General features: G+C 36.0%; 1 protein-coding gene across 1 annotated transcript in view; it reads right to left on the bottom strand.

The window, feature by feature from the left end:
- Positions 1-3,919: 3,919 nt before the first annotated feature.
- Positions 3,920-22,326, bottom strand: part of ABCB7 (ATP binding cassette subfamily B member 7) — a 226,022-nt gene continuing 207,615 nt past the window's right edge. Inside the window, exons 14-15 of the mRNA XM_090379365.1 lie at positions 15,679-15,782; positions 3,920-4,167 (exon numbers count right to left, since the gene is read on the bottom strand). Of these exons, the coding sequence (XP_090235491.1) occupies positions 3,949-4,167; positions 15,679-15,782 (323 nt within the window). The 3' untranslated portion in view covers positions 3,920-3,948. The remainder of the gene's footprint in view (positions 4,168-15,678; positions 15,783-22,326) is intronic.

The raw sequence follows: 22,326 nt of genomic DNA, 5'->3' as shown, positions 1-22,326 counted from the left end.
ACATGATAAGGGAGAGTACATGATGAGAGCCTTGTCAATCAGTTCAGCCCTGGAGAGACAGTGCAAGGCTCATGGAGTCTGTGTTTGATAACAGGAGAGAATGTTCTTACAGGGATGGGGTACACTTAAATAGTAGAGGTGCAAGAATATTTGCTGATGCTATTGAAATAGTGGTAGGGAGTTGGAAAACTGTTAGCTTGTGGGGACACAGACTAATAAATTAACAGTAGGCAGAGGTGTAGGTGATTCTTGCACTGTTTCTATTGAAAGATGCAGCAACCCAGAAAGCAAGGGGTTGTGGGGTTCTAAGACATTTTTTAGTATCCCCAATTTGCAAAGGGAAATCAAAGGGTGCTTGAGTAATTATAGACCTTTACTTGCCTTCTGTTATAGAGGTAATGAAAGAAAGTAATACTCTTGATCTGATTACCAGCAATGAACATAGTATACTGATGTAGAATTTACTTAAACATATAACTATCAAAGGCAAAGGAAAAACTTTTGCTTTCATAAAGGTGACTACAACAGTCAGACTGATGATGTTATCAACAGCAAATTCTAAATGAGAAAATTCTAGGAAAGAAATGTAGAAGTGACTAGGCTTTTTATATCAATTAAGATGGATACCAGATGAACTGATAAGACTCATAGGACACCAATATCATCAGATGATAAAGAAGGTTAGACAAGCTAAGCAGATTATGAGAAATGTCTGGTAGAGGATGCAAAGAAATGCAGCAAACACTAGAAGGAAGGGATGACACACACTGGTCATCCTATGAATGGTATCACTGTTGATGATCCTGCACAGGTAGGATCATCAATAGTTAATGGGGTTGCCAAAAGTGGAAGAGAAACTGTTGAAGCTAAATGTTAAAAAAGAAAAAGCACCTGAGGTAAATGGGATTTAGCCAATTATATTAAGGCAGGCAGAAGAAGGTAGCCAAATTTATGATAGCATTCTTGGATTCAGGGCAGTTCACCAATACATGAAGGGAAATCAAAGGTTGCTTGAGTAATTATAGACCTGTACTTTTTCTAGGGAAAATTAAGCAGTCACAGAATGGATTTGTTAAGGGGAGATTTTGGCTCACCATTCTGACTGGATGCAAAAAACATTTTTGATACTGTTCGACATAAAAGACTGCTATACAAATCATTGCAGTGTGGCATTCTGGGCAAGTTACTACTCTGGATAAAGGGAGAAGATAGCAGTTATCAATGGGTACAACTCTTTTTTGGATCGGGCCCATTATTGTTATATATATTTATTAATGATATGGATAAATTAGAAGATTTTTATAGTTAGGACTTGAAAGTACTGTCTATTTTCTCATAATTAATTTATAGCAATAGCTTAATTTGTCCAGATTTCGCCTCTAAATCCATATTTATAACCTGAAGTTCACAAGAAAGTTAGATTTATATAGCAGCTCTAATTCCCATGGTGCATCACGCTAAACACGTGGGAATTTAAGATGTGTGAGGTTCCATATTGGTGAGAATTCCACTGGTAGTCGAGTGATGTACTGTTTTGAAACCATTCTATCGCCAAGGCTTCATATTGAAGTAATCTATAATTGGAATTTAATTTAGTTAGGGTAATAGCGGAGTCAGTTAATGGGTTATGGTTATATGACTGTACATGTTGTGCGAGGTCAGTGCCTGGTTGGTTGATTTTAAAACTATTGTAATGGTAGTATGCACTCGTGTTCGCAGTTTTAGATGACCCGTATTTGGTAGTGGTGCACCTATATAACAGGTATTGAAACCTGGTTGACATTTAATGAGATATATTATGTTGTTGATGTCTTGTATTTTTAAGTCTCTTTGTAATTACTAAGGGAGGTTTCCAGTTTATTATAAGAAGAAAAAATTAATGTAATGTATGTGCCGGCAAAAAGAACTGCTAGAACTACTATATAAATCTTACCTTCACTTATACTACTCAGCCAACTGACGATGAACATATCGAAAGTCTTCCGTTTGGACTCTTGGCTTTTAACTCTCATTTACATAGCGATTTTATGGATGACAACCAGGAACAGGTTGACCTGGGCATAATCTTAAATTTTTAATGTAGTTAGACTTCCACTTTTATTTTTCTTATGAACTTCATGTTATAAATACAGATTAAGCAGTGAGTATTGGACAAATATTGTTATAAATTGATTATATTGATAAAGGCATATCAGGATTAATGTCTAAGTTTGCAGGATGGTTAATCACCACAATCAGAGTATGCTATTGCAACAAGATCTATAAAAAGGCCAATGGGCTGAGAAGTGGAAAGTGAAGTTTAACATTGACAAATGCAAGGTACTGCATATAGGTACCATTAATCCCAGAACAACATACCAATTATGTGGTACCACACTCAGGGTAGTAGAAAATGAAAAAGACATGAGGAGTAACTGTGCATGAACTTCTTTGAGAAGTGCAGGCAGGCTGTTAGAACAGTTCAGTAGATTTTGTTAATAATATGCAAGAATTTTGCTAGCAGGAACAAGGTGATTATCCTACTGCTCAAGGCAATGGTTAGTCCACATCTTGAGTACTGCATATAGGTCTTTAATGGCTTCATTATAGGAATGATGTGGATCTGTTGTTATGGGTGCAGAGAAGAGCAATAAAATTAGAACAAATGGTACTCTTACAAAGAAAGGGCTTCAGTTTTGTAATAAACTGCAATGTTTGGAGATCAGGCCCTGCAACAGGACCTGATTGTGTTTAAGCTCCCAAACTTCCATCTGGTGTTGTGGAAATGACTAGGAAAAAAAGGAAGAACTAGACAAATGTGTGTGGGGGGGGGGGAAGCGGCAATGGATTTTTTTTTTTATTGCAAAATTTTCATTTTGTTTCATTATGAAATTGAGTCTATACTGATGAAGTGTCATTCATAGTGAAAGAAAAATATGTAAAAGAAAATTATTTGCTGTTTCATTTCATAAATAATAAGATTCATTTTGAAATCTTACTAGCTCATAAGTAACCCAGAAAAGATGTTCTTCAACTCTGGTCACTACTTTCTATAAAATCCCAAATGCTTTCATTTACTTAAAAAGTAAATACCTAACCAGCCAAATGGTTATATATGAATTTAGTTTTACTGAAATTCACAAAAAATAAAAGAAACTTGAAACAACTGTTGAGCTAGAATTAAAGGGGAAAGGAAATTAATGACAGATTTCAAGCATAATTAAATAGGGTGGTAACATAAAATATAAGGCATCAACTGCCCTGCACCTAGAGGGAGTACCATCTAATAATTTCTTTCCTTTCAACACATAAAAATATATGTTGAAAGTGAAAGAAAGATTATTTAAATTTTGGCAGTGAATATTAATTAGTAATGCTTCATTTGCCACTACTCCACCTTGGGGCATGTTTGAAGAGATAAATCTAAATGCAGCACAAAAAAATATTTTGACCAATATTTGTTTTGTGTGTAAAGTTATATGCCTTTTAGAATTTCAAACAAAATGCATCACCTAGTTTTCGTATCCGGATAGTTGCAAAATTATTAATAAATTTTTTTAAATTATGTGACTTTTTTATTCCAAAATGCATAGACACAGTTGATATGGGTCAAGAAAAAAAATTCTTTCCCCCCTCCAATCAGAGACCACACTTTCTCTACCGCCCCCATCTATTTATAAAAATGATTTTCAACAATGGAATAGTTTTTTTTTTTTTTTTTTTTTTTCCAATTGTAAAGATAATCAGTATGCATATTCCTGAATCCTATTTAAAAATATTACCCATAAAGCAAAATGATCAATGTATTATTTTAAAATTTTTGCAGTTTTATTTTTCTTCAACAGTAACTGAAAGATGCACAAGGGCTACTCATCCAACATATAAGCCAGAAGTGTTTCATATAAAAATAACAGTCGCTGGACAGTAATAAATACTCATTTTCTATAGATTAACATTTTTTAAACTTTGCTAAGGTTTACCAGAATACTTTGGATTGTGTTGGGTATGCCACAGATGTGCATATAAGCTGTCACTTCGACTTAACAGTTCTCCATGTGTTCCTTGCTCTACCACATTACCTCCTGCTAGAACTAAGATTTCATCAGCATCCATAACTGTGGAAAGACGATGGGCAATGCAGATAGATGTTTTGCCTCTAGAAGCCCGCTGCAGAGCTGACATGATTTTCTTAAAAATTAAAAATAAACAATGTCTTAAAAGTAATAAATGACAGAAAAATTGATTTTTGTCACTAGCTTAACATCCAAAACCAAGAATATTACTCTTTTTATTAATTAACAAATTTAAAATTATGATCTCATAATTATTTAAACATGACTAGATGTTTGTTTTCTGTCAAATGCAATCATAGTCAGCACCTGCCAGTTTATACATAAACAGACACACTATTTGAAGTATACAGGAAATTACCTTAAAAATTTGACCGTAGCAAAAGGCAGTTTGCCAGCTGTTAATGCATCTCTTAAAAATGCCACGCCACAACTCAGTGGTACTTTCACAACTGAGTTATTGTATTATACAGCATACAATATCTAGTTTTTTTTTTTTTTTTTATGAAAACCCCAAACACGAAAGGTATTAAAACCTATAGTACTTAGTACCATGCATGGGTTGAAGGAGAAGTATGGGGAGAGGGGGATGCCGGAAACGTTGCTCTAGAGACTAAACATGGGTTTTACCACTTCAAGCCTCCAATAAGCAAAGTGGTGGTATTTCACCCGTTGATGAAAGTTAATCCAGTTAGGACAGACACACCATTTACAATATTAATTTAATTGTTTCAATTAAAAGGACCACTGGGGTTTGTTTAGGTTATTTATCATTTGGATTGCTTTTATCATATTTGAGCCATTGAATTTCACATTAAAGTGTAGATTTTACAATTTCTAAATTTAAATTTTGCCTAGTCAACTGCTTTTTTCTCAGTGGGCAAGGTGTTCTTCACCATCTTTTGTAACAAATGTAAATCGATTAATATTTGATTTTTCAAATATATATATATATATATATATATATATATATAAACACAATGGTATATGATTCTCACACTTCAGTACAGATTTAACTGTCTAGTACTGCTGCTATATGAGAGAAGTTCGTTGCCTATTCACACAACCATTCCGGTTTTGCTTCCCCCACCTTCAAATAAAATTGATTTATGTTCTAAAGAACACAGATGTTGGAGTTTAACTTTCCCATTTACAAAAAATGCAGTTGATTAAAAATTCAGAAATGATAAAATCTAAATGGTAATACTTAGTCCAATTTTAACTCATATGGGAAAAAAAAAAACAGTCTAGATGATTAAATAACCTAAGCCTAAAAATAAGCAAGTAGATCCAGATGAGTTTTAATTGAAACACCCTTTTTACAAGGAACATTTGAATACTTTGTGGTCCAGTGTTAAAAATTTCTGTACTTGATGTATAATGCTTCAAATAGTAACCTGCCAAGTTTCATGCAATTTAAATAACATCTTTTTAATTACAGGTGCTGAAAGTCAATAAAGTTATGTGAATGAAGACAGATTTACAAAAATCAGTCACTATACAGCCATCCAATGTTTGGGGAAAAAGGGATATTTCATGAATATGCTATTACACCACTGGGAGATGGTGCCCCTTCCTATTCCATGGTTAAGAAGCGAACAGCAAAGTTTAAATATTTGTACCACATAATAACAGAGGATCTTACTATGAAAAAAGGTGTTGACACAATGGGTCCCAAAGTTGTTGACAGCAAATCAAAAATGCAAAAGAGGCTTGTCAAGTGAACAGTGCATCACTTTCAAGCAGATCCAGCAAATTTCCTTTCAGATTTGTGACCGTGGATAAGATACAGGTCCTCACTTTCAGCCAGATACAAATGAGCAGTCCAAACCATGGAAATGCAGCTCTTCTCCCCCCCCCCCCCAAAAGCCAAGTTGATTCCTGCTGCTGGCAAGGTTATGGCATCAGCAGCTTTTTTGGGGTGCTGAAGGATTGTTGCTAGTAGGTTACCTTCAGAAAGGCCAGACAATCACAGGAGCATATTATGAAAACCTTGTGAAGAGTTTGTGTGAAAAAGACTAACAGTGAGTTTTCCTCACTGTTCGTATTGAAATCAGCAAAGGAGTCTTATTTCAGCTGGACACTGCACCTGCTCACACGTCTGCGGCATTGAAATCTTGGACTATCCTGCATATTCACCAGATATAGCACCATCAAACTTTCACCTATTTCCTAATTTGAAAAAATTACTTGGCTGGCATCCATTTTCCCACTAACAGTGATGTTATTGCTGCAGTTTTTTTTTTAGGAGCATTAGCAACTAAGGCCATACTGCTCCGGGGATATGCGGTGGTCATTTCCTGACCTTTCTGCATCCTCCGTATTTGGTGGTCACGGGCTCGAACCCCAGTCTAATCAAGAAGCGTGTGCTACGCACTGCTGCTCGTGCCCACCTGGCTACGGAGGCGCCATTGCTGCAGTGGATGCATTCCTGGAAGCTCAAGAGAAAACTTTATTCATTCATGGAATTAACACATTGAAGCATTGGTGGCAAAAGTATATTGACTCCAAAGTGAACTATTGTGTCCCCGTATCCGCTGATTCAGTTACTCGTGGTTAACCGTGGGGGGGGGAATAAAACGAAAACACTTAACACGTACTACTCATGTGTCCAATACAATGCCGCGTGTGGTTTGGTCACCAACATTATAATGGTTCTTTAAAGATTTAATGGATGCTCCATTTTGAAAGCACAATTCTTGCGTTTGCCTATCATTTTCGTGATTCCTAAACAAACAAAAAAAAGTTACTATAAAAAAAAAAAAAATTGACATCCCTGACATAAATAACGAAACAAAATTTTTCCTTTTGCGGTGCAACGGAACACAACAATCGACGCGACACAAAATCAAACTAAACATTTGGTCTCTTATTTTTTTGTTTTGAGCAGTAGGTGGTGGGCGCCTCCGTAGCCAGGTGGGAAGGAGCAGCAGCAGTGCGTAGCACACGCTTCTTGATTAGACCGGGGTTCAATCCCATGACCACCAAATACGGAGGATGCGGAAAGGTCAGGGATATCCCCAGAGCAATATGGCCTTAGCTGCTAATGCTCCTAAAAACCAAATAGCATAGGGGGTGGCAAGATAATAGGTACACTAATCTCCCAATGATGACTTATAACGCCAGTTCTTGTCACTTATTTACGACTTGCAAAATATCTGTTTATACCTATTCTAGTTATTACTTGAATTTTATGATTTCTGGTTGTTTTTTTTTTTTAATTTGGAGTCTTGAAGTGTTCCGGTTAATCCAATCCCGATAAATCAAGTCTGCTGTACTTTATTATTACTGTATTTAATGTTGGTAACGTCTTACTGTGTTTCATTTATCAATTAAACTTTATTATACTTATTTATGTACAAGAAAATCATGTTATATATGGGGTAAGCAGGTGTTTGCTTATATCCGTGGTTTCAGCCATCCACGGATACGGGGGTCTTACTGTATATTGAAAAGTAACATGTTACCAGACTCATAGTATAAATCCTTCATACTCAGGCCACAAAATTTTCAAACATCCCTCATATATGTAAAAGCATTTTTTCTCCACATTTTTCAATCAGCAGATTTTAAACTGCACTTTCAAATCTACTGGACCAAAAAACACACGTGAACAAAACAGTACAAGTGCTCTTACACATATAAAATAACTAGGCCACAGTTTTTGATATATTAAATACAGTTGATTCCGGTTATTTGGGACACGTCAGGACTGTATTTAATATATCAAAAACTGTGGCCTAGTTATTTTATATGTGTAAGAGCACTTGTACTGTTTTGTTCACGTGTGTTTTTTGGTCCAGTAGATTTGAAAGTGCAGTTTAAAATCTGCTGATTGAAAAATGTGGAGAAAAAATGCTTTTACATATATGAGGGATGTTTGAAAATTTTGTGGCCTGAGTATGAAGGATTTATACTATGAGTCTGGTAACATGTTACTTTTCAATATACAGCAAGACCCCCATATCCGTGGATGGCTGAAACCACGGATATAAGCAAACACCGGCACTTACTACACATCGTATAGTGAAACGGTACTTTACTATTGTGAGTCCATCGTAATGTGATTTCATTGTACAGTGAACCAATAGTAAAGCACCGTTTCACTATACGATGTGTAGTAAGCGCCGGTCATTGTGATCTGAATTTTAATTCTATTAAACAGTGATTCTGATTAGCAAAAATAGGAGGAATATTATCCACAGGCTATAAAAGTAAAGTATATTAAGCACAAATTTACCCTTTATTATCTCCAATTAACAAATTAAATGATACGTGAAAATCAGAAGAATATACGTGATAATCAGAATAATTAATATGTACTGTAATATGTACATACTAACTAGTTGACATTTCTGTTCACTGACATTTGTGGGTGGGGGTTAAAATTTAAAACAGTAAAAAGATAAATAACAAAGAACACAGCACACACAAATTGCAAGTAACACGATATGCACAAGTGAGAATGGCGTAACAAGTTACGAAGCTTTAAAAAGAGGAATGAAGAGAAGATTCAGAAAATTAATTTTTTTATATGATTGAATATTTCGTGGAAGCGTAAACATATTTCACCATAATAACACAGAATTCCAGCTGTCAGTCTTATCGCAAGTTCAATAAGATTGACTTTACTATCCATTTATGATAGATTGCACTAACAGAAAAGCCTAATATACAGGTGGCTGCTAATTGTTTTTATTGTTTTATGGTTGTGACCTCCAGAAATTCGACCGAACCACGTGACACTGTCAGAGACAATCATAGGGTAATCCCCAGTGCTGCGGTCTCCTGCCCCGATTAGATGGCATGTTATCCCAATTAAGCGAAGTAAACCTTGGCTATTTTTCTCGATTGGGTTCTGTTTTTCAAGATTTGCCTCTAGTAAACAGCTGCCTCGATTAACCGGTGGCCCAAATAACCGGAATCCACTGTATCATGAAATGTACTTCACTTACACCACATAAAATAACTTTGTAGGAGATAATCTGTCTGAAAGCAGTGCAATACCTACACAACTCATGGTACAGCAATACCTTGCACAGTGAAGCTGCCATTGATTATCAATTAATTTTGTTCTTAGTTCACCTCATTACTATTTGTATTTGTTATTTTTCTAACTAATCATGTATAATTATTTCTAATATAAAAAATCTTATGGTACCTACGTATCATTTTTCCCATAAGAGTTTGTTCTACTGTGATTACTAAGGCCACTACAATTTAAAATCTGCTGACTGAAAAAAAAAAAAAAAAAAAAACCACATCTCTGGGCAAAACTGTCCAACTGATTTTATAAATACTATATTAAATAACATGGAGATTCTATGGGCAATTTTTATGTTATTTTTTTTCCAAATCAGCATTCAGTTTATGCCTCTCAGAGTTTACCAAATGACCATTTATAGAGGCTGGAACTTACAAATATCTCATGGGTATTTTTTAATGGGTCTGGCCCAAAAAATTCTCAGTATCTACATTATTGTAAAAATATATGAATATAATTCTATATATTTATTAGTTTTTTGGTAAGTAAAAATTTACATTATTAGATTAATTTTGTCGAAAGAATATAAAATATAACAAAAATCTTAACGACAAATACCTCTCTCAATTTGAAGATCATGTTTTCTGCTACAGAAACAAACAGTTTTAAAATACGTTCAGCAAATAAAAACAACTTAGTTTTACTTTATTATATTGCATTTAATTGGTAATTTTTCAAGTCGAATTTTGGTATTTGTATATTTCTATAGCATTGAAATAAGAATACTTTCAGAATATGAAAATTTAGAGTAATGTATTTTGGCAGCTGCGTAACATTTGTCATACATATCATTAGCATAACTAAATTGATATTATAACAGATAATAACAGATACCTGTAATTATACAGGTATCTGTTATTATACCTTTGTCCTTGAGGTTGTCACAGACATTCTCTCAGATATGCCAGACAAGCTGCACTTGCTACCTGGGCTTCTAAAATGCTGATGGAACTGATATTCAGGTGACACTCAAGTCAAGTGGATCCAATTCTGTGGTCAAGTGGATCCAATTCTGTGACAGCCAGATCCTCTGCTTGCACCTTCATGATGGTGGGACTGTTAGTAATCTTGGATATAACCTCCATACACAAGTACATGTTCGGTGACCACCCAGGTGTGAACCAACGTAAGCAGGGGTCGAGGTGTGGTGCCCACACAACATGGAAGAATGCTGCCCCTCTATGTTACCAGGCAGTACTAGGTGGTAGATGACTCATCAACCGGTGCAATACCACCACTTTGCTTATTGGAGGCTTGAAGTGGTGGAATCCATGTTTAGTCTCTAGAGCCAAGAAGGCGGTACAGTAACTGGTGCACGCTACTGTACTGTTCTCCTTCCCCACATGCGCCTGTTCCAAGGTGCCATTGGCCCCGAGTTCATGTTTATGGATGATAATGTCACATCGCACTGCAGCTGCTGATATGCTTTTAGAAAGTGAAGACATTGTTCGTATGGACTGGCTTACCTGTTCTGTCAATCTAAATCCCATCAAACACATATGGGACGCTCTGGGGAGACTCCTAGCAGCACGTCCACACCCACCAGAAAATGTTCACCAGCTGAAGATGGTGCTGACAGAGGAATGGACGATGTTACCGCAAGAACTTATCAACAACATTGGTCTAAGTATGAACAGGCAGTGCAAAGCCTGCATCGACATTAGGGATGGCTATATCTCCTGCTGAGGACCACCTCTTCCCTTTGTTCCATCTTTGGCAGTGATGCATCTGTATCATGGCAGCCAGTGCTATGTTGCCATTTTTGAATAAAGTCCCTCTGTACCGTGTTGTTTCCTTCATCATTTCTGTACCTCATGAGGTTCCTTTGGTATACTTTTCCCATATCCAGGCCACTCCTGTCAGAAGCTACAGGTGAAAACTCGACTGGTCCTTAAATTTTGCATACCAGTGTATTTTCAGCATAGTTTGGAAAAAGAAAAGAACACCAGATGATTGGATAAAGGGAATCATCATACCAATTTTTAAGAAAGGGTCCAGAAGAGAATGTAACTATAGGGGAATCACTTTATTATGCCAGTGTGCTGAAATTTTTGAGTGAATACTCGAGACAAAAATAAGGAATAAAATAAAAGAGAGAATGAGGGAAGAATAGTATGGATTTAGAAGAGGAAGATCAACGATTGACCTGATATTTGTTTTAAGAGAATTACTAGAAAGACATTGGGAGTTTGCCAAGAACCTCTCTTTCTGGTATTTTTACACCTGGAAAAGGCATATGATAATGTGCAAAGAGAAAAAGTGTGGGAAAGTTTGGAGAAAATGATAATAGACAGGGAGGAGGTTGTGATGATTAAAAATATGTATTCAAAGAGTGAAAGTTGTGTGAGGACAAAATTTGGGGACTCAGATTGGTTTCCATTGTCCAATGGACTTCAACAGGGTAGTTAGTATATTGTCACCATTACTTTTTATTATTGTCATGGAGAATATCCATGAAGTGGTAGATGATAAAAAAAAGGTTGAACAGCTGTGTTTGCAGATGATGTTGTCCTCTGGGCAAACAAGGACGAAGCACTTCAAAAGAAATTAATACATTGGGAAAGTGTAGTCAGTGAGTATGGTCTAAAAATAAGTAGCCAAAAAAGCAAAGAGATGGTGATGGACAGGGGGAAGAAGTGAGTGTAAAAGAGATAAAATTAGGGAATGAAATGTTGAAAGTGGTGGACAATTTTAAGTACCCAGGGAGTGTATTATTAAAAAAGGATGGCAGCCTAGATATGGAAATAACAAGCAGAATAGCAGCCAGTCAGTTTCTTCTGTGACATTAACAGCCTGTTATAGGCTAGGGAAGTTGCAATGAAGTGTAAAAACTGATAAATAGAGCATATTTTGTCCCTACAGTCAGTCCTCGTATAACACGTGTTTACACTACACAAATTCAATCATACACGATTTATAAATAGGGGAACGATATCTTATATAACACAAACCGGATTCGCTTATGCACGATTTCGCCTTTGTGTTTACAAGAAATGGCAGTCGAATGCAGAATCACCCCCAACTGAACGCAACACGATAGGAATGAAGAGAAGATTCTGAAAATATATTTGTTTTTTATATCAGTGAAGGGGAAACACATTTCACCATAATAATGTAAAAACCAACACAATTCCAGCTATCGGTGTAATCGCAAATGCAATTAGATCGAGTTTACTACCAGTTTATAACAGATTCCACTAGCAGAAACGCAACTGGAAATTGTTTTTACTGTTTTATGGTAGTAACCCCTAGAAATGTGCTTTAGTAAAATGTGAGGTGTTAATTGTGTATCTCTGCCTTTACGGTGTTGTTTATTCAGTTGCTACACGCACGCAGCTTTGTTTATGTGTATCACGCATGCCTCCTCGTTTTGTAATTGTGCTTTATTCCCTAAAAATGAGTAAAATACTTAAAAGGTGTGAAAAGGAAGTGTCCTGGCGAAGACACTGCAGATTGAGAGAAAAAGAAAAGCAATATCGATAAACAGAGGCATCAAAAATTCTTACCCGGGAAAATTTATAGTGGCCTCATACTGTGGTTTATGGCCAAAATCACACTGGCCTCTGGCCCACCAGGGTTTCCCCGGTAAGGCTTATGGCCAGTCCGCCTCTGTCAATAGAGAAAAAATATGAAATTGTGAAACGCTTTGAGCGAAATGAAAAACCACGTGATATTGCATGTGCTACATACCTAAATGAGGCAACACCGAGAATTAGAAAGAATGCAGAGAAAATAAAAACAACTTTCACAGTAGGAACAAATCAAAGTGTAATTAAAATCCATTAGATTAAGACACAAAGAATTGGAAGAGATGGAACGGCTGTCATCTGTTTGGATAGAAAATCAAACAAAAAAGTTAGATTACGATAGAAGCAAAAGCATTAGCAATATTTTATTATAATAGTCGTAATAAAATACTTAAGTATTTAATTACGATTATTTATTGTGTTTGGTAATGTTTTGGTTTTGGTTTGTGTGTTCAATCTTGGGTGGCCGGCACCTAATCCCACTTTTCCCATAGGGCCTGTTGTTTATATTGCACGAGGGTTTCTAGGAACACAACTATCGTGCTATACGAGGACTGACTGTATTTTGACCTATGGTGCTGAGACATGGAGGATGAATAAAAAGGATACCAGCAGAATCCAAGCAATGGAAATGAAGGTGTTAAGGGCTATGCTAGCTAAAACTAGAAGAGACAAAATTAGATTATTGTTATTTGGTTTTTAGGAGCATTAGCAATTAAGGCCATATTGCTCCGGGAATATGCGGTGGTCATTCCCTTGACCTTTCCGCATCCTCTGTATTTGGTGGTGTCGGGCTCGAACCCCGGTCTAATCAAGAAGTGTGTGCTACGCACTGCTGCTCCTTCCCACCTGGCTACGGAGGCACCCCAACAAAATTAGAAATGTGGACATTAGAATGAACTTAGGAATAGAAAGTTTGCATCATGTTTGCGATGGTTTGGAGACATGAAGAGAACAAACAGAATACCAAGAAGAATGTTTGAAATGAAAATGGACTAGAAGTGGCCGAGAGGAAGACCCTGGAAAAGATGGAAAGATCAGATTAGGGAAGATGTGGAAATGAAGGGAAATGAGTGGGAGAGAATGACAGAAGATAAGATTTGGGAAGATGGAAGGCTTTGATTCACCTGACCCAACCCTGGGTTGAAACAGTGAGGAAGTTAGAGTACGGTGTTCTTCAAAAAAATAAATATTTGGTCAGAGGAGAGAGAAAAATGAATTGCCAGCATTTGTCCTCTGACACATGTTCTGTTATACTGGCTATATCTGCTGGAGCAACTCTATTAATTCAGTCTTCCCTTTGCCATTGGTAGAGTTCATTTTTCCACCCCTCTCCAATTTACACATTCTTTTCAGCTAGGCTGGTCCAATGTAGCAGCCCTGTTCAGCATGGCTTTCATTACAGGTTTCTTATTTTTTGCCCAGTAATTCTGTCTGATGAGTAAATTTCCTTTCAAAATCATGAACAAAGTTTCCATCAAGGGGATGCTGTGCTCTCTGAGGATATTTAATGGTCTTTTTTAAGCTTTCTTTCTTTAGAATGAGGTTGCCACAGCATGTCAACCTAACCTTGTACCAGAGTTTTGGGATTACTGAAATGCTGTGCCCTTTAGTTTCTTTCAGTTCACTGAGACTTTATGGTTCCTGACAAGATATGATCCCAGTGAAAAAAACTCCTTATAGAACTTTTCTTTTTTAATTATTGCACCATTTGAAGAACCAGCTGTAAAAGAGACAAAATAGCCCCAGCAAGTCTTATGGACTTTGGGAAATACTTTTCAAAATATTCCTTCATATTCAACATGTGTAAAATGCATACAATTGTAATTCCTGTGCCTATACTAGTATTACCAATATGATTGGGATGAAACCAAATTTATATGCTATATGAAGACCAGAAAACAAAGAATGTATTTTTTTTTAATATTGTTATTAATATAAAACATCTTTATCAGATAGTGGAAGACAAACTATAAAAATGATGGATGCATAACAAAAAACAATGTAAAAATCAAACCTGCACTTGTGGTAAAACTTGATATGATTAAGAGAATTGGCAATAAAATAAATCTAAAAATAACTGAACATTTTAAGTACATCTGAACAAGCAGATGCACTTAATACATGTGAGGAATTTAAGATAAGGAGTCTCAAAGGTATTAACATTATAATATCACCACATAGTTGCACTTTAACCAGCATTCCATATCAATATGTTACTTCCATCCTTGAGATTTCAAGAAAGGGAGATAATAACATGCTTTTTCAGCTATACACAATTTAGAAACACCCAACTGTGTATCAACAGTAATGGTTGGAAAATTCAGACACCAACGAATTGTACACAAGTTGCCTAATTACATTATGTAAGAAACATAAGATGAATTCAAGTATGTGGCATTGCATTTTGATATTTCAACTCTGTCAAAATATCAAAAAAAAAAAAAAAAAACGTTTTGAATGGGACTGAAAGCCCCTGTAATGTCAGTGTTCTTAAAAACTTCAATCTGTACTGTGCACTCATGTACAAAAAACTGAAACATTGAAACAACATAGAAATTAAAATTGCAGCTGTCTCAATTACAAATTATACCCACAAAGACCTATGGATAATATTCAACAAAAATTTTTCTTTTAATTCCCACTATTTGCATACTGTCTAAAAAATTCAGAAAGCAAAATGGTTGATCAAGCAAGAAATAGCAATAATCCAAGATAAAAAAAAAAAAAAAAAAAAGTCATAAATCATGTCCAAAGATGCATCTTCCTACTTCTGTCACATGTCCTAGAGCATTGTATTCTAATGACTCGGCAGATCCTCATCAAGTGATAGCAAGTGGTCCTTAAATATGCAAACAAAATGCAAAACTATTGTATATGGCTCCATAATGATTAAAATTTATATAATAAAATGGAAGTATATATATTAAATATAATAAAATGGAAGTATATATATTAAATATAATAAAATGGAAGTATATATATTAAATATAATAAAATGGAAGTTCATTTTGGATTAAATATTTCAAAAAGTTATAAAAAGATAAAATTAACTTACAGCCTCAGTAACAGAGTCTAGAGATGATGTTGCCTCATCAAAAATTAAAATAGGAGAGTTTTTCAAAATAGCTCTTGCTATAGCAACTCGTTGTTTTTCTCCACCTATTAAATGAGGAATAAAATGAACAAGCAAGTTCTCCCCTTTTCAACTAAGGTACAATATTTTTATAGTGATCACCAACACTAGTAGATACTGATTATTGCTATACTTGCTGTTAATGAAAAAAGCAAGTTGAAAATTTAATAAATGCTAAAATTAATCATGTTCTAGAATTAAATGAAGCTGTCTTTGAAATAGTGGTTAATTGCTGGAAATAAAAATTCTATATAGTTGCAAACTTATATAGAATACAACTATACAGGTAATCCTTGTATAACACGGTAGTTAGGTTCCTATAAAATGTTGTGTTGTGTTGTGCAAAACCATGTTATATGGGACTAAGAAAAAGTACAAAAAGAGGGGGTTACGTTCCAAAAGCTAACAAAAATGCACTATTTTGTTAACAAAATGTTGGCAAAAATTCTTGATTTTGCGTATCTTCTACTCCCTTTAAAAAATCAGTAATCTGGGTTTGTTTGCTTTTGCTTGATAAATCTTTGTGAATTTCATTGTATGGAACTAAGCATTTTTGAAGCTCCCTTTTGAAAGGTGCCCAAAGTTCAAAAGGGAGTTTAAAAAATGCTTAGTTCCGTACAATGAAATTCACAAAAATTTATTCAAGATTTATTTCTTGATGCATTCAAGAAATAAGATTCTAATGGCTCGGCTAACTTTATGCCTTCCCGTATGCTTTTTAGCATAAAATTTGGAAGTTTAGAATTTATCTGCTTTTACCTCCAATGCTATTCCCATCAAATTTGCTTCGCCAGCCTCTTTTTCTACCAGTAATTCTTGAACAACTTCAGTAATCATATCTTTTTTAATTTTTTTAGGAGCATAGGCGACTAAGGCCATGTTACTCTGTGTATATTGTCTATAAATTGCATGTGTCCTGAGGTCAATTTTCTGTTTTTCTGGACGAAAAACCCGAGATTCCGGGAGGGGAAACCACTCTACCCTTGCCTGAGCCCGACTAACTCAGCCACGTTGTGAAATAGACCCATAATTCCTCCTGTCATCGACAGGATTCGAACTCGGGTCTTTTCCACCTGGTGTTGGGAGGAGGAGGGCAATTCTATCAACTGTGCTACCCATGAGGGCTTCAGTAGTCATATCATTAAATCCTTCCCCTCTTACCGCCATAGCAAGTTTTATTATCGCTTTCTGTTCCGTTCTATTCCGTTTTCTGCCAGTTCGACCATATTTCCTGAATGAACTGACTCTGGCCATACATTTTTCCACAAGCATTTAACATTGACGGTCTTACTTGTTTTAGTGATAAAGCTATGATTCTGATACAGTCCACAATTGAGAAATGGTTCCATGCCTCCATTACTTCAATAGATTCGGAATTGATTTTTTTCCAAATCCATTGTAATGATTTTCTGATGTAATGAGTTTTAAAGGTGGATATAATGCCTTGATCTAATGGCTGAATGAAAGAAGTTGTACAGTCGGTCCTCGTATAACACGATAGTTGTGTTCCTAGAAATCCTCGTGCAATGCAAAATCGTGCAATATAAACAACAGGCCCTATGGAAAATATAGGGTTAGGTGCCGACCACCCAAGATTGGACACATTTTTAACCAAAACATTACCAAACACAATAAATAATCGTAATAAAACAGTTACAGTTGAAAAATGTAAAATTAATAATTTAATCATTTGAATTTAGATTCTTACCTTAAAAGTAAATGAAGACAGCTTGAGGGAAAGGGCTTGAGAAAGGGTTGAAGCAGCGTAATTATGGGGAAAGTGGCGGCAGGTTGTCATCATTATTGGAATTGGGAGGTGGAGGAGATGCCGATGAAGACTTTGGACGAAATGTGGTCACACCAGAACTAGAGGGCTGCGGCTCATTTTCTGTATTTTTCTTGGGTGTTTTCATAAAAAAGACATCTAGTTTCTGTTGTTTCGCAGTCTTCCTCCTTTCACAAAGCAGCTGCTTATATGGCTCCAAAGCAGACCGAATTGTATAAAGTGCTCTTCTGCTTCTTTCTGCATTATAATCATTATCTTCTAGCCATTGCATATTTTTCTCAAATGAATTTAAAACTGAAGATAACTCTGAAGTACAAAGCGGTTTTATGGTGGTGTTCAGGCATTCAACTTCGTCGTTTTTCTCATCTTCCACCTGCCCTCCAGCAACAAGTTGTTGCAGTTCTTCAGTTGAAAGTTCTTCTTCATGAGATTGAAGCAACTCTTCTAAATCATCTTCCTCCAATTCCTCAAAGCCAACCTGCTTTGCGAGGGCAACACAATGTGCTTTTAATTTAGGAAGCTCATTTACAGGATCAAAGCCTTTAAAATCACGAATAAAATCTGGTAAAAGTGGCTGCCAAACACTATGTAAGCATTCTTTTGTCACTTCGTTCCAAGCCTCCACAATTATGTAAATTGCATTCTTAATGTTGAATCGCTTCCAGAAGTCTTTAACTGTTGGTGCATTTTCGCCCTCTGTTTCTGCTATCAGCATCTTAAATGTCCGTCTTGTGGAATAGTGCTTAAAAACAGCAATTACTCCTTGGTCAAGTGGCTGGATAAGAGATGTTGTGTTAGGCGGTAAAAACAGGATTTTGATGTTTGGTGACAGTTCAGCAAGGGTTGGAGGGTGACTTGGTGCATTGTCCAAAATAATTAAAATCTTAAAATTCAAATTTTTCTTTTTGCAGTAGCTTCGAAACACATCCAGTAGAAGTTCAGTGAAGATCTGCCCTGTCATCCATCCTCTTCTGCTGTTCCTAAAGTAAACACCCAGGGTAGTCCTTGTGATCCCTTTTAACGCTCGTGGATTAGCTGCATGATAAACAATAACAGGCTTCAGTTTCAAGTCGCCACTTGCATTTGCTCCTAACATAACGGTAAACCTATCCTTAGCAGCCTTGAAGCCTGGAGCTCGTGCTTCCTCTCTTGAGATATATGTTCGTGATGGCATTTTTTTCCAATACAGTCCAGTTTCATCAAAGTTGAAAATTTGGTCCAGTGTATAGCCCTCTTCCTCAATTAGTTTTTTCAGTATCGGCGGAAATGCCTTTGCTGCTGCTTCATCTGCACTCGCAGCTTCACCTGATAATTTCACATTATGGAAAGCGTGACATTTCCTGAAATTGGTGAACCAGCCACTACTGGCAGTAAAGGGAGGCACTTCTTGAGGGTTTTCAGCTTTATTTCTGAGGTCTTCAAATATGCCTTTGCTTTTATCGTAAGCAAACTTGTTCCTGATCTCTTCTTTGTTTGATCTTCTATCCAAACAGATAAAAGACGTTCCATCTCTTCCAGTTCTTTGTGTCTTGATCTAACTGATTTTGTTACACTTTGTGTTGTTCCTGCTATGAAAGTTGCTTTTATTTTTTCTGCATTCTTTCTAATTGTTCTCAGCGTTCCCTCATTTAGGCCTGTAGCACGCACAATATCGCATGTTCTTTCATTCCGGTCAAAGCGTTTCACAATTTCATATTTTTCTTCTATTGATATTGCTTTTCTTTTTCTCTCTGAAGTATTTTCACCAGAACACTTCCTTTTTACACTTTTTTCAAGTATTTTACTCATTTTTTTGAGAATAGAGCACAATTATAAAATGAACAAAAATGAGGAGGCAAGCTTCATATACATAAACGCACAGCAAACAAGTAGCAACTGAATAAACGATGCAACGCCCGTGTACAACTGAATAAATGCAGTAAAGGCGTAAACACACTATTCTCACATATTACATGCTTATGTTTTACTAAAGCACATTTCTGGAAGTCACTACCATAAAACAATAAAAACAATTTGCAGTTTCCTTTTATTGGTGGTTCCTGCTAGTGGAGTCGTTATAAACGGGTAGTAAAAGTCGATATAATTACATTTGCAATAATACCGATACAGTAGCTGAAATTCTGTTGATTTTTACGTTATTATGTTAAATGTGTTTCCCCTTCCACGAAATCATAAAAACAAATTTTCAGACTCCTCTCTTCATTCCTACTGTGTTGTTTTCAGTTGTGGTGATTTCGCCGCGTTCGACTGTCATTTATTGTAAAAACAAAGGCGAATCGTGCATAAGCGAATTACGTTCGTGTTATATGCGACATTGTTCCCCTATTTATAAATCGTGTATGATTGAATTCGTGTAATGCAAACACGTGTTATACGAGGACAGACTGTATTAACCTAATACAACTGTGGTGGTAGGAACATAACTTCAACATTTGGATGACTTAAATCTTTTGTGGATGGCCTTGTGTGCTATCCAATAGTAATAAAACTTTGAAATCTAGATTTTTCCACAAGTTCAACAACTCAGAACTTAACATGGGGATTTCCCAATAATTTTTATTGACTTGCAAGTCAACAGCGGAATTCAAAATGTAAATGGAGTGGAAATGTTGAAAAATTACATCCAACATAATAGCAGGGTTTCCCCAGAACAAAAGCTCAAAAATACCATGTTATGTGAGGTTTACCGAAATTCTCTAACCGTGTTATATAAGTACTGTGTTGTGTGCATGTTGTTGTTTGGTTTTTAGGAGCATTAGCAACTAAGGCCATATTGCTCCGGAATATGCGGTGGTCATTCCTTGACCTTTCCGCATCCTCCATATTTGGTGGTGACGGGCTCGAACCCCGGTCTAATCAAGAAGCGTGTGGTACGCACTGCTGCTCCTTCCCACCTGGCTACGGAGGCGCCCATGTTGTGTGCAGGATTGCCGCAATTTATCAATCGTGTTAGAGCGTACAATTATCAATTACATTTATCAATCGTGTTAATCGTGTAGAAGTACCATGTTATACGGGGGGTTGCCTGTATTCTATATAGTTTGCTGGCTGTTTAGAATAAATATCAAGGCAACATACAGTTAGTAAAATTGAGTATTTTCAATGCAAAACCAGAGTTTCTGTGAAAAAAAAAACCATAAATTTCCTCTCTCCCCAGCAAGAAATGAATCAAGGCCCTTTTTCACATACAGGTGAAACACCCATTATAACGCAATGCTTGGGGATCAAAGCATCACATTGCGATATAAGTGGGATCGTGTTAGAAAATTCTAGCTATTTTTCGGCATTCAAACTTCATATCTACTATCAATTTTGCTAATCTCTTTTTTAGAGTGATAACTGTGCTGCTACATCTAAGAAAAATCATGCAAAGAATAATAATGGAAATAATATACAACTGTGGTGTTTCTGTGATTTTGCATGCATCCAGTGAACTAATGCTGGATATATTACTTTACAAAATTAGTAATTTATCCTTATTAAACTTTGTTTAAAAAAAAATAAATAAATAATTTTTTTTTTTTTGGGTGTGTTACTTTAGATGTCAATGTTACTGACTTACACCACCTCCACTGTCAACCAAAACAGTGATGTTAATTTGAAATGGAAGATTGACAGTACCATCACTGTTTGGCAATGCATAGGAAGCCATGGTAGCAAAACTTCACTCCATGTGAGCAGAGGCTACTCAGAAGGGAGGCACAACAATCTTGTCAGACATCTCTGTAAATCTTACATCCTCAAAATGCCTCTTCCGCTAAGAGATGATTCAGAGCAGTTGCTGAGGAGACCTCTGACACTTTTTGGACAGGCTTATATCAGAAAAATTGGGGCTCCAGTAGGTTAGACCAGTGATGTGCAAACTATGAGGCTGGGGGTCGCAAGATAAATTAAAGGGGTCGTGGCAATTTTTAAATAAAATTAGTTTTTGTGTACATGAAAGCCAAAAAAAAAAAAACCTGTTGTTAAAATTACTTTTTCAATACTATAGGTGCAGAGACCTTACTACTCAAACGAAGTCTGAGATACGAATGAATCATACTGCCACTATTTTTTAGGGTGGTTTCACATGTGATGCAGGTGGCTTTCTTACTTATTGTCCTTATGGATAATATGGCTTAATTTGCTCCCTAGCTATGGACACACAGAAAGCAGCTGACTAGTGTGACTTCTCGGTATGTATTAATACTTCTCAGTACTACTCAATAGCTGAACTGTAATCCTTCTAGCTCTTAATTCGTGCTTTCTACAGCAAAAATTTCTGAACTTGCCTAAAGGCCAGAGGTACAAATATGTTGTGGCAGTAAATAGCAAGTCTGTTGCAAGCATGCTTTATTCTGCTTTGTAATTTGGTGCTTTCATGTCAGCTTGGATGTGTTTTCATTCTTCTGCTACTTTTTATATTAAGGATGTTTTTAAGAAGGAAAAAAAATATACATTTTTATATATTTTACCAGGACAATTGGGTAACAATGTTGCTACAGATACACCAGAAGCTGAAAGGGTAAGAAATGCATCATGTGGAAATTTGGACACACATTATTTCAAGTGTAGTGCAACCATCAATTTCTGGTAGAGAGCCATTATATTCCAAATCAAAAAGAATTTATGAAGTACGGCTTTACTTACAGTGTTGTTTATGATGAGCAACATCCTGCGTGCATAATATGTTACAAAAAACTGGCTAACGAAAGCATGAAACCTATTAAATTAAAAAGACACTTACATACGAAACATCCAGAGATAATGAAAAAAAAACTGAATCCTTTTACAAAAGACACACC

This window comes from Mastigoproctus giganteus, chromosome 8 (genome assembly GCF_048544385.1).
Source record: "Mastigoproctus giganteus isolate SK-2022 chromosome 8, ASM4854438v1, whole genome shotgun sequence".
NCBI classification, from domain to species: Eukaryota; Metazoa; Arthropoda; class Arachnida; order Uropygi; family Thelyphonidae; genus Mastigoproctus; species Mastigoproctus giganteus.
The sequence above is the reverse complement of the archived record's forward strand: the minus strand, read 5'-3'. Positions and strand labels throughout refer to the sequence as shown.